Source organism: Nipponia nippon, unplaced genomic scaffold (genome assembly GCF_047370975.1).
Source record: "Nipponia nippon isolate SJK-2023a ecotype South Korea unplaced genomic scaffold, ASM4737097v1 scaffold_21, whole genome shotgun sequence".
In the NCBI taxonomy this organism is placed as follows: Eukaryota; Metazoa; Chordata; class Aves; order Pelecaniformes; family Threskiornithidae; genus Nipponia; species Nipponia nippon.
Genome location: NW_028262338.1, coordinates 74,848 through 90,404, shown reverse-complemented (window position 1 = coordinate 90,404; position 15,557 = coordinate 74,848). Strand labels below are relative to the sequence as shown.

The 15,557-nt window shown below is 39.5% G+C and overlaps 1 protein-coding gene across 23 annotated transcripts in view; it reads left to right on the top strand.

Annotated features, from left to right (window-relative positions):
* ANKHD1 (ankyrin repeat and KH domain containing 1) overlaps positions 1-15,557 on the top strand; it is a 122,409-nt gene that overhangs the window by 91,529 nt on the left and 15,323 nt on the right. For 18 of the 23 annotated variants that reach the window (XR_015705306.1, XR_015705307.1, XM_087760092.1 and 15 more), the window contains 13 exons: positions 692-837; positions 2,325-2,467; positions 3,259-3,472; positions 4,755-4,930; positions 5,269-5,431; positions 6,598-6,693; positions 7,008-7,124; positions 8,208-8,382; positions 8,738-9,191; positions 9,635-9,712; positions 11,875-12,021; positions 13,487-13,597; positions 15,199-15,348. Coding sequence is in view for 21 of the 23 variants with exons in the window: in XM_087760092.1 (XP_087616218.1) it covers positions 692-837; positions 2,325-2,467; positions 3,259-3,472; positions 4,755-4,930; positions 5,269-5,431; positions 6,598-6,693; positions 7,008-7,124; positions 8,208-8,382; positions 8,738-9,191; positions 9,635-9,712; positions 11,875-12,021; positions 13,487-13,597; positions 15,199-15,348 (2,170 nt within the window). In the remaining 2 variants the exon portion in view is untranslated. The remainder of the gene's footprint in view (positions 1-691; positions 838-2,324; positions 2,468-3,258; positions 3,473-4,754; positions 4,931-5,268; positions 5,432-6,597; positions 6,694-7,007; positions 7,125-8,207; positions 8,383-8,737; positions 9,192-9,634; positions 9,713-11,874; positions 12,022-13,486; positions 13,598-15,198; positions 15,349-15,557) is intronic. The other 5 variants (XM_087760098.1, XM_087760101.1, XM_087760102.1 and 2 more) reach the window with 3 other exon arrangements.

Below are 15,557 nucleotides of genomic sequence, written 5' to 3'. Positions count from 1 at the left end.
TAAAACCATTGACATTGCATGCCTTTCTATCTGTTTCTGAAAGGAAGTGCATCTGAGTGGTATCTTAAGCAGATCTGCGAAATGTGAAGCACTTTTGTCCTTATGATTCACCCTCTACAAAAGACCTTAGCTTACTATATAGAGTGGCTAATGGGGGTAAATATAAAATCCTGGCTGAGAAAGCTAATGGGGAGTAGTTGTCAGATTCTGTATCATATTGTTCCCAATTACAGAGTTGAGCAAAATCTCAAATCTTTTAGAGCTGAGAGAACAAAACCTACCATGCCTCTCTCCTTGGCACGTTGACCACTGGAAACAAGCAAGGTGCACAGTGTAGATGTGTTTGCTTGTTGGAGCTTTATTAAATAGGAATTAAGTGGAAAGTTGTGACTTCTCTAAAGAGATGAGTTGGTCGGAACTTAATCCAAACTGATCAGTGTAAGTACTGTTTATATTTCTTTTGAAGAGCCTTTAATTGTATTTGGCTAGAATCAGAGCCTAGATGTGTCAGGGTCAGAAGAGGGCTAGGAAAGGGTCTGAGATTGTGGCCTATACCAGGAAACCCCCAGTCTGAGAAAGACATGTCTGATCAATAGAAGTCATTGTGAATTAACCCTTTTGTGCATTTCTGCTCCTTAATAATACTTTTGAGATTCTCAAGGTTGCTTTTAACATGTTCTCTTGTTACTAGGTTTTACACCTTTGATTCTGGCTGCAACTGCTGGACATGTTGGTGTAGTGGAAATTCTTCTAGACAAAGGTGGGGATATAGAAGCACAGTCTGAGCGCACAAAGGATACTCCGCTTTCGTTGGCATGCTCTGGTGGACGCCAAGAGGTACGGACATATTTGTCCTCAATGGGTTTGAATTGTTTTTTGTAGATAGTTTTTTGTACAGTGTTTTGTTGATGGTATAATAAATCATCCTTTTTCTGGAAGGTTTTTAACCTGTATAAGTGTAGCTAATTTAAGTCTTTTTCTTCTTCCAAGAGGAAAGGGAATTTATTCTTTTCTACCTTGGCTATCCCAGTTTTGTTAGCTAATGGTTGTTATAACTTCTGGTCATTCTTTTGTTGATGTATCCTTGCAAGATAAGTACTTTTGTGAGGGAGATAGAGATGTTTAATGAATAACTTTATTCACTGAACACTTCCCTTATGCATCCTCCCCGCTCTCAAAACTAAAACAGCCGGTGCAGGCACACAAGGACAGAAACTGGAATTCTGTGTTGGCAGTACGTGGTTTTAGTGGTAATGTGCAGGGCTGATAAGTGCAGATGCGGTGCAGGGCACATCATGCTAGTCTGTTAAGGATGTTTCAGTTTTCTCTCAGGTTTTTTTGGTTTGGGTTGGTTTTTTTTTTTGGTCCAAATAAGATTTGTTAAATCCTTCCTACTTTAGTCATGGGCATACTAGCTTAGAAGATGGCATGGGGATGGCAAAGGGCTCTGTGCCAGACACAGGAATGGTAAGTTTTGGAACTTGTAAGGATTAAAACAGTTGGTCAAAATTGGGAAGTTTCCACTTTGACTTTGGAATTGCAGATCTTTAACAGTAAAAGTGCTGCTCACAAATAAAAGGAGAGATCATTGTGGCCTGTGATAGCATTACTTATTGAACTACTTAAGTCTTTTGTTCTTCCTCTATTTTTTTCTTATGATTTTGGCTTAGCAGCTTATGAGGCAGCCTTTTTTCTGGCTTATTTGAAAATCACCTAGCCTATGTTATTAGTAAAATGAGGCCCACTAAAGTGCAGTACATCACCAGAAATGTTTTCATTTTTCCCCCTTTTATTTCTCTTAAGCAGCTTCTGATAGAAAAGTCCTTCCTCATGCTTGTTCCATTAACATCAGTTGGTCTGATTTTTACCATGTGTTTTGTTGGAAAGACAGTATAATACAGATGGTCAAACTTGGCTTAAGTGTCATTTGAATTAAAGTTGTGGGAGTTTCTGAAAGAGACGCTCAAACGGTGTGAGACGTTATGGGAGTGGAATAGATCTCTTGTTTGCAAACTTAAGATTCACAGGAAGAGCTTCACTTTAAAGCCTTACATTTTTGATTAGGTAAAATAATCTTTCTGGAAGACAAGTGCTGCATTGCTACAACCCACACAGATTAGCTGTTGTATTCATCAGTTGCTAAGTCTGTACAGTGCATATGTAAAAATAAAGCAAAAGAGGATAGAGGTTTTCCTGCAGAATCTTATCTATTGACAATGGAAACTGGTAGCATACTGGATGGCTTGAACATACAACATCCTTTCACTTCCTGGATAATAGCGAAGGCCACAATATGCCTTTTAATATGCATGCTGTCTTTTCAGGTTGTTGATTTACTCTTGGCCCGGGGAGCAAATAAAGAACATAGGAATGTGTCTGATTATACACCATTAAGCCTTGCTGCATCTGGTGGCTACGTTAATATCATCAAGATTCTTCTCAATGCTGGGGCAGAAATTAATTCAAGGTAATGTACTATGTACACCAGATGAACTACAGCATAGGACAGACACTCCATTGTTGGCTACGTACTGAGGCATAGATTGGAATCTTTACTGCTTTCAGACCTGCTTGCAGCCTTTCCACACTGATGTTATCCTTTATGCTCATGTTATCTTAGTGCTTTTAAATTGCCTCTAACTATCACAAACTTCATCTCCCTTATACCTAAATTTTAAGGGATTATTATAGTTCGCAAACCTATTCCTTCCCTTTCCCTTTTCCACCATTCTGGGATCTAGAAGTTAAACTGTTTCCAATAGAATGAGGTAAAGGAACCAGCCAAAGCACTAGGGGCACCTGTATGTGTTTGAAGATGTCTTTTTCAGTAAGAGGAACAGATTTACACAGCTGTGTCTCTTAAGTCTCTGCTTTCTTCATTTTAAGAAAACTTATGTATATTCTGTCACTAGAGAAAGTTAAAACTGCAGCTGTGCTAGAAGCATGTTTTTTCTGAATGAATCAAATGCAGCCTTGATTTTTAGTATATGTAGTTTAAGGCTTATGTGTGCTTCAGCCATCTCAACATCTAAAAGCTGAAATGTATTTTCCTTGTTTATAAATTGCAATTGTCCATTGCATGTAGTTACTCTGGTTTCTCCTAATCAATTAAACTGCTAGAATTTTAGATCAGTGTCTATATATGTTATATGTTCCTTTCTGGCTTACAACAAAACATTTTGTTCCTCTTAGATATGCTTATATTTCCTAGAGCATTCTTCTGGTTCTGGGAACTGCAGTTTGTTTCTTTCCCTTTAGGACTGGGAGTAAGCTAGGTATTTCTCCTCTGATGCTGGCTGCTATGAATGGCCACGTACCTGCCGTGAAACTGTTGCTTGATATGGGTTCTGATATTAATGCCCAAATTGAGACCAACCGGAATACAGCCCTCACCCTGGCCTGTTTCCAAGGCCGAGCAGAGGTGGTCAGTCTGCTTTTGGACAGGAAGGCCAATGTCGAGCACAGGGCAAAGGTAAGTGTGTGAATTGCCTTTCCTTATGACTTACTTCTAACTGGTGATTTCTCTGAGTTATCAAGTTTCTTCAGATTTTCCTGTTACTTTAAGCCTCTCTGGGCTCAGAGGACTTATTAAATCAGAGGACTTATTAAATGTTCTGAAATAAGTTTGGGGTTTTTTTGTTGTTTTTTTTTGTTTGTTTGTTTGTTTTTAAAAAAAGTATCAACGATGATGAATTTTTTGCATTAGGGAAAACCTGACTGGTCCTGAGTTCATAATGAAATTTAGATTGACTCTTGTTCTGTAGTACTGAGAAACTTCTCAGGTTTAAGCTTGACATGATACTTGTTAACAGAACAGATATACATATTTTTGCATATGAGTGAAGTCTAGGCAGGAAGAGAATAGTGTTGCTTATAGTGATTCTCATATAGAACAGATTTCTTGTCTACAACAGAAGTAGTGCAATGAAACTTTGTAAAGCTTTTACGTTGCTGTAGTACCCATGGCTTCAGTACTGTGACTTTCTGTGCCTCTGAAATGCTCCACAGGTCCCATCCTTTGGTACTCTGGGACAGCTTTGTGTCTCCTGCCATAAAGCAAGCTTAAAGCTTGTGTAGACAGCCAGACTGATTTCCCCAGCACAAAGGAATTTTTGGTAACTCCTAAGGCTGCTGAAATAATTGCTGTGTCTGTCTACCCCGCCTGCTTCTGGAATGACTGTGGCTGGAGAAAAGGGGATATGGATAAAAGCCAGCTCTCAAATGGTCAGTTGGGCATGTTAGCAGCTGGTATAAGTTTATTTAACAGTCTAGCCTGGCAACTAAGTTGGGCCCAGATCAGTCTCAGTGCTAAGGGAGGCTAGAGAAAAGCTATAAAGCCAGTTTCTGAGCATTTTCGTAGAGACATTTGTGTCTTCATTTGGATCTGTTCTAACCTCTGTTTAGAGATCCTGTTGTAAATGTTCTTTTTGCTGTTGAGACAGGTATCTGGTCATATTTAGTCAACAGCTTGCCTGGGTTTGTATAAATCAAAGCCCAAGCGGTTTGGTTTTTGTTTTGGTTTTTTTTGGTTGGTTGGTTTGATTGTGTTTTTTTTTGTTGTTGTGGTTTGGGGTTGTTTTTTTTGTTTGTTTTGGTTTGTTTTTTTTGAGGAAGAGACTGCTTGAAGTTAGGCTCCTAAACTATATATAAGCAGCTAAATAAAAAGTCTGATTGCCCTGTGTAGAAATCTTTTATGTCTTATCCAAAGTATATTGTACAAATTCCACACTGCGTAACTTACTCTCTTTGCACAGACTGGTCTCACACCTCTGATGGAAGCGGCTTCAGGAGGATATGCAGAGGTTGGAAGGGTTCTCCTTGATAAAGGAGCAGATGTTAATGCTCCACCTGTGCCTTCCTCAAGAGATACAGCTTTAACAATTGCAGCAGATAAGGGTCACTACAAGTTCTGTGAGCTTCTGATTAATAGGTAAATTATTCCTTATCATTAGCAGCACATTTATTCTGTAGCGCTCTTCCTCTGTAGCAATGGTGCCCTTGTTTACATTGCCTTGTGCATCTGAGAGCAAAGGGAATGGGAAGCTTTGGAAGCAAGATGTTTTATCTGTTCCCTACTCTCCAGTGTTATCCTGGAGTATCCTGCTACTCCAGTGTTAATTAAGCTAAGCAGGCAGCATCTAGCCAGCCACTAGATTTCAGTAATTAAAGTTATATATCCAATTGTACTCTGACCTTTTGCAATCTTACTTCCTGACTTCCACCTTTACTCATACCTTGTTTCATTCGATTACACTTGTACTTTTTTAGAGGAGCGCATATTGATGTTCGCAACAAGAAAGGAAACACACCTCTGTGGTTGGCAGCTAATGGTGGTCACTATGATGTGGTTCAGTTGCTTGTGCAAGCAGGAGCAGATGTGGATGCTGCAGATAATCGGAAAATTACACCTCTTATGTCAGCATTTCGCAAGGTAGGAGACCAACTTAATTTTATGCTTCAGTGCTAAATGTTTTCAAAACAGTTTCTCATTTGGTCTTAAATCTGAATGCTTGGTTTTGGAAGAATCAAATATAACACAGCAAAATTACTATTTTAATAAAATGCCTGCTTTAAAGTAATCGTAATCTGTGTACTTCACACAGATCTAATTTTTGAGAGCTGAAAAACTTTGTTCCATAAACCATGTTAACTTTATTATTTCCAGTTATACACTGTCAAAAACTTTCATTGTTTGAGATTTCACTGTTTTGAGATTACTGTAGTCCCCCCTAAATTTCTGCAGATTATACTGCTTGTTTCAGTCCTTCTTTTGAAATGAACAGAACACCAATCTGTCCTGATTCCTTTGTGCTTCTCCTGTTCCATTCCTAATTTGTTGTTGAGTGGGACACTTTGTGTAGTTGACTCTTTTGCCACCTCTTTTTCTTCTTTGCAGGAGGAACATTGCTTTGTGATGGTTTCATCAGTTATGTTGTTGGATGCAATGAGTATAGCTATAGCTATAGCAGAGGAATTTATTAACTGTAGCTGCTTTGCCTGTAACAAAATATCAAATTAGTGTACAGCTTCTTTGACAAACATCAATACTGAGCATGCCACTGCTGTCCCTCCATTGCTTTCAAATAACTTTAGAGACAACAGTTGGATACTTTCTGTGTGGTTGCACCCCATCAATGAGTGAACCCAGCAGCAGAGGAATGTGTTTGCCAGGATAATAGTCAGGTGGCTCAGTTCCCTGATCAGCCGTACCTTGTAATTGGACAATCTAAGTTAGCTCTGTGGCGTGAGTGGCAAGAGTGTGGGTTGGGGTGACAGGTGGGGTCTAAAGAGGGTATTCTTGGCTGTTACTAAAAACATGAACAGCTGCCTCTGTCCTTGGGCTTGGTTTGGTCCTTGTATTTTAAAATAAGAAATTACTTATGGGAGAGCTTGTCTTTGCCACCATGATGTAGAACAGCAGACATGCTGTCAACACTGAGTGAACAGCAACTACCTTTCTTCCCCAATAGCAGCTTACCAGAAACGTCTTGCTCATGTTTAGTCTTTTGCATTGAACTAAGAGATATCAAAATTGTATTTTGATGATGAACGTTGACAATTGTATACAAAAGATTAGAATTTTCTTTGCTATTCTAGGGGCATGTGAAAGTAGTTCAGTTCCTGGTGAAAGAAGTTAACCAGTTTCCTTCAGATATTGAATGCATGCGATACATAGCAACGATAACTGATAAGGTGAGTTTAACTTTGGGAAAAGACCCTGTCCCTTATTTTCAGCAAAAATATACATGAGAAATTCTGAAGTATTCAAAAATTGAGTGTACATGTTTGCTTATCTATGTTTGATTCGGAGGTTGTGCATGTCTCCTTTTTAATACAGAACTTAAAAAAAATAAAATAAAATAAAAAAATCAGTGCTTAGAGTCCTATTCCCTTGAAATAGTTTGTATGTTTAAGAATACAGGGAAGCTAATCTCATGTTTGTAGAGCAAACCTTACTCCTCAATTTTAGTTTATTATGGAGGTAGTAAGACAAGTTTGCGTTCCAGGACCTGTTGAAAAAGTGTCACCAGTGTGTGGAGACAATTGTGAAAGCTAAAGACCAGCAGGCTGCAGAAGCAAATAAGAATGCAACTATATTGCTGAAGGAGCTAGACCTGGAAAAAGTGAGTAGAGAAGTGCTGTTGTGTAGCATAACAGTTTGAACTATGTATTAATCTATTGGCCGTATTTCCTGTTTGTGCTTCTTGGGGCAGTAGTTCTTCATGCTGTGACTGTATGTGCTTTCCTTCCTATAATATACAAAAAGTGAAGCGTGTACTGAGGGTGGCAAATTAGAACTGACTTCTGCTTCAGCCATTCTGTTGTCCTTTTTAAGAAAGCTTGGACTTGGCAATAATTACCTTAGGTAGTAGCTCTCTTGCATTACTTCAGCGCAGATGACGTGTGAATAAGGGAGGTCTTCAGTCTCGGTGGTGTGGTACATGGTATGTTATATATTGTGTAAGATGTAGTCCGTAAGTATTTTATGGACTTCTACTCACTGTTACAAAAGAGAGCCTACAAGCTGCCTGATGACCTATATGGAGTTGAGCAGATAGTGGGGAAAATCAACTTCTCCCTCACTGAGAATACTGTGAAGTGTCCCAGAGTAATGCAGACACTTCTTAAGCACTCTTTAGTGGGCTCTCTCCATGGATGCTCTTAAAATTTTTGATGAACAAGTTCCATATTAATTTATTAAATTTTCCAGGTTGCTGACTTGTTAAACACCTATCAGTTGCTGTGCAAAGCTACAGTATAGCATAGTTGACTTGACTGATTCATATATTAAAAAAAAAAGTGGTTAAAATGATAGCAGTTTTTTCTGTACAATACTCTGGGAGATCTTTTTGAGTCAAAGATGTGAACATTGCTGAAAAAATATTAATGAGGCTATTAAATGTTTTTTGAGAAAGGACTGAGATGATGAGAGATTTTGCTGGTTTTCCAGTAAAATTATATTTTTATAGTACCCTGCTTTGGTTGTTATTTTGCTGTCATTCCTTAGAAGTTTTGGGACCAACTAGTCCTGTTGTTCCATAAGGTCTGCCCAGTTTCTGCATAATGATTCAGTGTGTGACAGTTATTCTAGTTCATCGTGCTCTCTCCTTTCTCCCTCCCCCCAGATTTCTAGGAAAGATCTGAATTATAAATATAATCTAGTCTGTGTGAAAATGTTTAAATATGGATCCTTTTCTCGTACATAGTCAAGAGAGGAGAGCAGAAAGCAAGCTCTGGCAGCTAAAAGGGAGAAAAGAAAAGAAAAGAGAAAGAAGAAGAAAGAGGAACAAAAAAGAAAGCAAGAAGAAGATGAAGAAAACAAGCCTAAAGAAACTCTGGAACTGCAAGAAGATGATGATGAAGAAGAAAATGATGATGAAGGTAAAGAACAAGTGTTTCTATGAACAATGTAGTTGTGGGGGTGCCTTTTTTTAACCATCTAGGTAAGGGAATCTGTTTGAAAGCTGGCTTCTCAGGTACGGTGACATTGTTGCATAGCTTATGCCCTCGTTCCTCACTCTGCAGTCAGTGTTCCTGGCAAAACTCCTTTGTTTGCTTTTTTCCCAATCCTTTGTTCCCAAAAGTCTTTCACTCTTGGAGGATTTACGGCTGAATGTGGTGCACATAGTCTTACAAGCTCAGCAAGGAGCATAACTTCAGCTGTAGTGTCTTCAGTCAGGGCACTGTTTTCTATATTTTGTGGGTTTTGATTATGTATCAACTGTATTTCTTTCAGTGGAGCAAGAAGTTCCTATAGAGCCTCCTAGTGCAACTACTACAACCACAATTGGAATTTCTGCGACTTCAACTACTTTCACAAATGCCTTTGGGAAGAAGAGAGCTAACGTGGTGACTACCCCCAGCACAAATAGAAAAAATAAGAAAAATAAAACAAAAGAGACTCCTCAGAATATGCAGATCATTTTGCCAGATCAGCATATATCTCTAGCACAGCAAAAAGCAGATAAAAATAAAATAAATGGAGAGCCAAGAGGTGGTGGTGCAAGTGGGAACAGTGATTCAGATAACTTGGATAGCACAGATTGCAATAGCGAAAGTAGCAGTGGAGGTAAAAGCCAAGAGTTGAACTTCACAATGGATACAAATTCCTCTGAGCGGCGCTATGCCTCATTGCTTATCCCCTCTCAGGAAGAAAAAACGAGCACCTCTGCTTCAAAAACACCAACGAGGTGAGACTGCCGTCTTGCTTCGTTATTGTTTCACAGGATTTTACCTATGCCAATGTAAATTTTCTGTAGCTTAAGCTTTACACCAGCTGGTACATTGCCAAAGTCTTGAAAATCTGAGTTTCCTTTATTTGCATAGCTATTAATTAACACTGTCAGCTTTGTTGAACGCAACCTCTTTAAAATGGTAAAGATAAGATTTTTTGGCATTACTGGCTAGTTTTTAATACTACTTCAGCAAAACAGCCAGTTTTCTCTGTGCTGCTTAAGCATCCATGTTACATTGTCAACTTTATTAGAATAGATTTTAAAGTGAATATGCTGGAAATTTAAAAAGGAAGTGCCAGCTTTACTTATAATCTGTTCACAGAAGTGGTTTCATTACCTTTTGATTGTTTTATGGTTTCTTCATTAGCTCATTTGAATTGCAATCTCTTTGTTTTAAGGAGGGAAGAAGTTGATGACTCTGAGCATTTCACCTGCCAGGTTGATGGCCAGTTTGATTTAACCTTGTCGAGCCAGAGGTGAGAGTCAGAAGAACTCAGTAAATGTACAGAGGCCATATGAATGGTTTGGAAGATCATTCAGTTGCCAGGGAATGAGCTAATAACTTTTATAACACCGGTTTCTGGTGTTACAGAACATTGATCTGAATCAAAAAGCTTAGATGCCATCTGAATCGTTAGTCTTTGCTTATTTTTACATAAGTAGTATGAATCTGATCCTCCATAGTTTTTTCTTTTCTTTTCCTGCATTAAGGGAGGGGAGAGGGTACAGGGGTTGATCTACAGGACACCTGTCTGACTGAGAACCCAGCATGCCAAGAATGCAAACATTACATGATCAAAAAGGGCAGCAAGCGAGAGGGCTGGTGCCAGATTGATTGAGGCATTTGTCTGGGAGTGGAAAGAGAGTCAGGATGTTCTGTTTTCTTTTCTTTTTTTCCCCAGATTAAAGTTAGGTGCAGAATTGAGTGGATTTGTCAGCCCTTGTGGTTGGGAGGTGTGTGCGTTTTGGATTACCCTTAGGAATGTTAGAAATTGGATTTTGTCTATGTTCTGTTTTATGAACAGAAATTGTTTCTACCTTGGAACTTTTGTCCAAGGTTTCCTACAAAAGCCTTGGAATCCTGTGCAGTTCGCTACAGCAGGACTAACTGAATGCATACTTCTAACTCCTTGTTAGAAGCAGTGCTTCTGTTAGATAAAGTACACCTAAGAAATAAGACAGTATATAAATATCAAAATGGGGCTTGTATATTTTATTAACTTCTGCAGGTGCTTTTTGGCTCTTGCACTAGGCAGACTTTGTCTGAAAATAATTTCTAAATTTTCTCTTCCCAAATTCCTCTTGTCTTTAGTTGTAGACATGCTGATGACAAGGCTACTGTAATTGAAACTTAAACTCAGACTCCGTAACGATGCTTTTCTGAAAACATACCTAGGCATTTTCAGACAAAGCAGAAAAAAGCTTTTAAAGTCTACTCTGGAATCGATATTCCACAGTGGATTTCGTTCTTTTCTTTCATATGCTTTTTCTTGTTCTCTTTGCCTCAATCTTACAGTTATCTGAGGACAAGTAAAGTTCTCCATAGAACTTTCAAATGCCTTGGGCAGGTGTATTATCAGAGAGCTAGAACTTATTAAGGTAAAGAGAGAAAATGCTGCCATTTTAAAAGGCATATTGTCTAAACGTTGCTTTTCATATAATCAGTATGCTTGGGTTACTTAAATGTGGATAGATATCTGAAGTTTGTATAAAGTGTAGTGTAAACAGACAGTGCGCCTGCAAGAAGACACAATGAATGTAAAATGCTGTAAAGAATGGGGAATAAAATGGATGAATAAAAACTTGCATATAGTAAAGAGGAGGAGTGATGCTCAGCAGGATAGCTGAAGCATGAGGTCCTCTGTAAATTTCCCAGCTATGCCATAGATTTGCTGGGTCAAATGACATAAGGCTAGTTTTTCAATGACTTGTGAAGATTGCTGCCTATGCTTCAGTGCTGCAGATAAACTTGTAAGCTCCCAATGCTGCTTTTTTTCACCTCCACGTAGATCAATTAGCCTGACAAGAGGTTGCCTGTTCTCTCTTTCTCTTTTTCTTTCTCACCCAAACTTTGCGTTGTTTGTATCACTAGACTATTGCTAGAACTGTATTAGTACAGGTAATGATATTTGGGCACCTCCTTTCAAATTGATGTCACTGGGACTTAAACATGCTCAAATATCTGTGCCAGTTACCCATTCATAAAATGGGAGGTGAGGGGTAGCAGCACTTTCCAATGAGAGCTGAAAAACAGACGTTTTCAAGTACTTAGTAAGAAAGAGACATTATTACCAAAGTACCTTTTCTTAAAAAGCTATTCAAAAAGGAGAACACAGTATAGACACATAATTAGGATGTGCCTAAGTGGCTGTGTACTACCTGTTATAAACTATTTTAGTCTGATGTCCTTTGTGCTTCTGGTATTACTTCATTCAGTTTAGCACTCCACTTTTTGGAGGAAGGGTATAGGCTGTGGATTAAAAGGTAAAAAAACTACCTATGAAGTCACCCAACAGTTGTTCCTGGTAGAAAATAAGAATGAAAGCAGTTCATGCTAGTAGTTTTAAGTTGCAGAAATGTATGCTATAATTCTGTCATTTTATTCTGTAATTTGTAATCAGCACATTTCTGTTCCCAGACTTGATGGCGAAGGTCATTCAAATTCTTTGTCAACTACTTATAAGCCTGTTTCCCTGCCTCTGACCTCTCCAAATGTAAAGCTGAATCTGACTAGTCCTAAAAGAGGCCAGAAAAGAGAAGAAGGCTGGAAAGAAGTGGTTAGAAGGTAAAGACTTTAATTCTATTTTTAAAAACTGTCTGTGAGCTTTTTAGCTTGTAAATTTTTCTCAAATATAAAATGTCTAGCAAGCTTATTTAATTGTATAATTAATTTATAAAATATCTACCCCCCTTACTCTTGCAGTGCTGTGAAAACAAATTGCAGTCCTAATTTGTAGTAACTCCTCACTAACTTCATGTCAATATGACACGAACATTTTATTTGGCACAAGGGTTTTCTTTACCTGTGACTTCAGTGGAGTAAAGGATGTGGGGATAAGATAAAAGGGGGAGGGAGCAGATGGCAGTGAAAAGCCCCTACAGCAGATGATTGCTTGCACATGAACTAAAGGCAGGATGGATGTTAGTAGAGGAGAGGTAGATGATCTCTTCAAGGCTAAAATTAATTGTGCTTTGCGTGGTGACCTAGATGAAGATGACAAAAATTTCCATGGAATCAGCAAAGTGAGTGCTAGAGGTGCAATTAGATTTAAAGACTTTCTGTAAAGTAAACTTTCCCTTTGAAAATGTACTGTTTTTTTTATTGTATGGCCATTAACACGCCAGTATCTTTCCTGTAATCTTTATGATGTCTACTACTTGTAAGTAGAAATGATCATCTGACTTTCCTTTTTTTTGTTCCCTTTATCAAAAAGGAATACAGAATGAACATACAAGTGTCAGATGCTTTGGGTGCACTTACGATGCCCTCCTGCTTTTGTGTTCTGCAATGGTAGTGACCAAATATGCTCATTTTAGAAAATTTTAGGCTATGTACAAAGAACATAATTGTATGGAGGATTTAATGTATTCAGATTAGTGGAAGCCACAGACTGTTCTTAATAAAGGTTAAAAAGGCAGTTTAATCTGAAAATTTAAGTGTTTGAACCCTTTGAGAATTGGTTCGGTCTCTGCCCTTTGTTGTGTTTGCAAATGGGGTTCTCCATTGTGACACAGCCTTGCTTAATGTATGGTTGCAGACTGCCCACCACTTGGTGAGTCATGCAGGCGTGAAACCATTAAACAGGCAGCTGGCTTTTCCAGGGCTGCACACAGACCCCGCCATGACCCTGGAGCTGCTCCATCTCTCCTCCTGGGTCTCATAGGCTCAACTCAACTGCTTGGTTGGGTATTGTCTGCTCTTCTGCTGGAGATGGTAGGGTTCTAGAAATGGCATCCAAAACCCAACCTTTCCTCATCCTTGAGGAATCAGGCCTTGTGTCATAACGAACATGTCCATAAAGTGTTCTGCACTGGTGTTTGCTGTGCCCTGACTGAACAAAGCATGCATCCTATCAAAGAGCATTTTGATGCGTATCCAAAAGGCCCAGGAGCTGCATGCCTTTCTCTCCTAAAATCTCTCCTGGTCTCAGCAAGAATTCTCACCTCCTCTCCCTGTGAGTAACCCCCTGGCTAGAAGGGATGTCTGTCAAAGAAGTAATCAATGAAAACATCCCTTTTGCCCTTGACAGGCAAGTAGGCAGAGTTTTGAAAGACCCTCCCCCTAGCAACACTCTGCAGCCAGCACCAATTGAGCAATTTCAGCTGCAGAGAGGAGGGCGCTGCTGTTCAGGAGCAAAAAGGTACTGTTTTGGGCACATCTCAAGGTAAAAACGATTAAGCTTGGCGGGTAGGGAGGGAAGCAGCAGTGGGTGAGGGGTGGGTGGGGGCCTGGGCACTGGGGTGAGCTCTCCTGTATGAGGAATGTTTCCATGGGTGGTGGCCTGGGGTTCCTAGTGGGCTGAGGTGGAAGCAGACCAAGGTACAACCGTACTTTACAGGAGTAAATTTACTTTACAGGAGCCCTGTGAATAATGTGAGTTGAAAGTTAGGTGATGATGGAAGCCCTGGTTTGGGGAGGGAGTGACTGGGATGCCTAGTTTGAGAGAGGAGCTTTGGGGGTAGAGGGGGGAAGAAAGCCCAAAGCTTCCCAAACAGCCTTGGGAGGAGAGCTGGATGCGTGCTCTGAGGAGCTGGTTTCTGGGGATGGGGGAGAGTTACAGCATGTTCTCCTGGCAGGAGAGGGGGAAAGAAAAAAATCACCTTGGCAAGATGAGGTGATGCTTTAGAACATTTACATGTATTTAGATTTGTTTAAAATAAAATGGATTTCCTTTAAGTCCTATTAAGTGAGAAACAATTGCCTGAGGATCAAGTTACTTACAAGTTTCCAAGCTAGGTGAAGCTGGCAGCCTTTTCCAGGGGGTGGTGATGATCTGTACAGTGTTCAGAGGCGCCTGCACTGTGATCACAGTGGTTTCTGAAACCCCTTTGAATCCTGTCTAATTATTCAGCGTTGAACTATTGCACATCACTGGCAAGCTTGAAAACAGTGTATGGGCTTGAGAGGTCCAGCCTTTAAAGTCTGGGGACAGTGCTGGCCCAGAGAGACCTTGGCTGGGGTCTGAATGAAAGCATAGCTCGCATTCAAAGATTTCCCAGTACTGTATGCCTGCGCTGACCCACCAATACCATGTGCATTAGAAAAATCCTAAATTGACTTATTTTGCTGAACCCATGGGTTACTCTGTTGTGGCCTGACAGTAAGCCTGCTTCTGAAAATCTGTGCTGCTTTCACAGTGGCTTCCAGCAGCTCCTTAAATCACAGAACTGCACAGTTTAACTGTCCGCCATCCACCTTATGTAGTGTCACTAATAAATCACGAAAAAAGTTTCAGATCTCGAGGTCTGAGAGAGCTGGATACTGAAAGGGTTGTGAATGCAAGTGGTATTACAGAGCTGATCACTGGGAAAACATTGGAAAACCATCTTCTCCTTGCTATAAACCCTTGCTGTAAAGGATCAAAGTAGCTAAGCTGTGGTCTTTTATATTCGAAGCAGCGCTATTTATGTAAATTTAGGTTGATAAGCTAAGGATTTGAAGGTACATAAGATAAAATCCAAAAGTGTTTCTGAAGCAGTGTGAGGCACATACATCTGTATTATAGCAGTGGTGGAATAAATGCTTCTGGAGAATCCTTGTCAGGTACTGAGGATGATGAGTAATTTGAGGGGGGCAGGGGAGTTAGAGAGGCTCCAAAGGATGAAGAAAATATCAGCAGAAAACCACTTGCTGCCCTGAAAGTTAAGAATATTGATTCAGCCACCTGTCAGACAGCAAGGGATTTTTGTATGCCTGTAAAGTTTGAATACGTTTCACAGATTTGTGATCTTTGTGATATAGGTCAAAGAAATTATCCGTCCCAGCTTCTGTTGTATCTAGAATAATGGGAAGAGGTGGGTGCAACATCACAGCAATTCAAGATGTCACTGGTGCCCATATTGATGTTGATAAGCAAAAAGATAAGAATGGAGAGAGAATGATCACTATAAGGTACAGTATCTAGAAATGAAAGTCTTGAGTTAGTCCACAATGTCATTTATTAAGAAGTTTGCTTTTTAAGATGGGACATATTTAGCTTCTTGGTACTAGAATAGAACATATATTACTCCTACCAAGATATGCTGAAGGTCTACTTCTTCAAAGGTAATCCTTAAGATACACAAAAGTCAAGAAATAACTTACTGGAGTAAACATGCAGT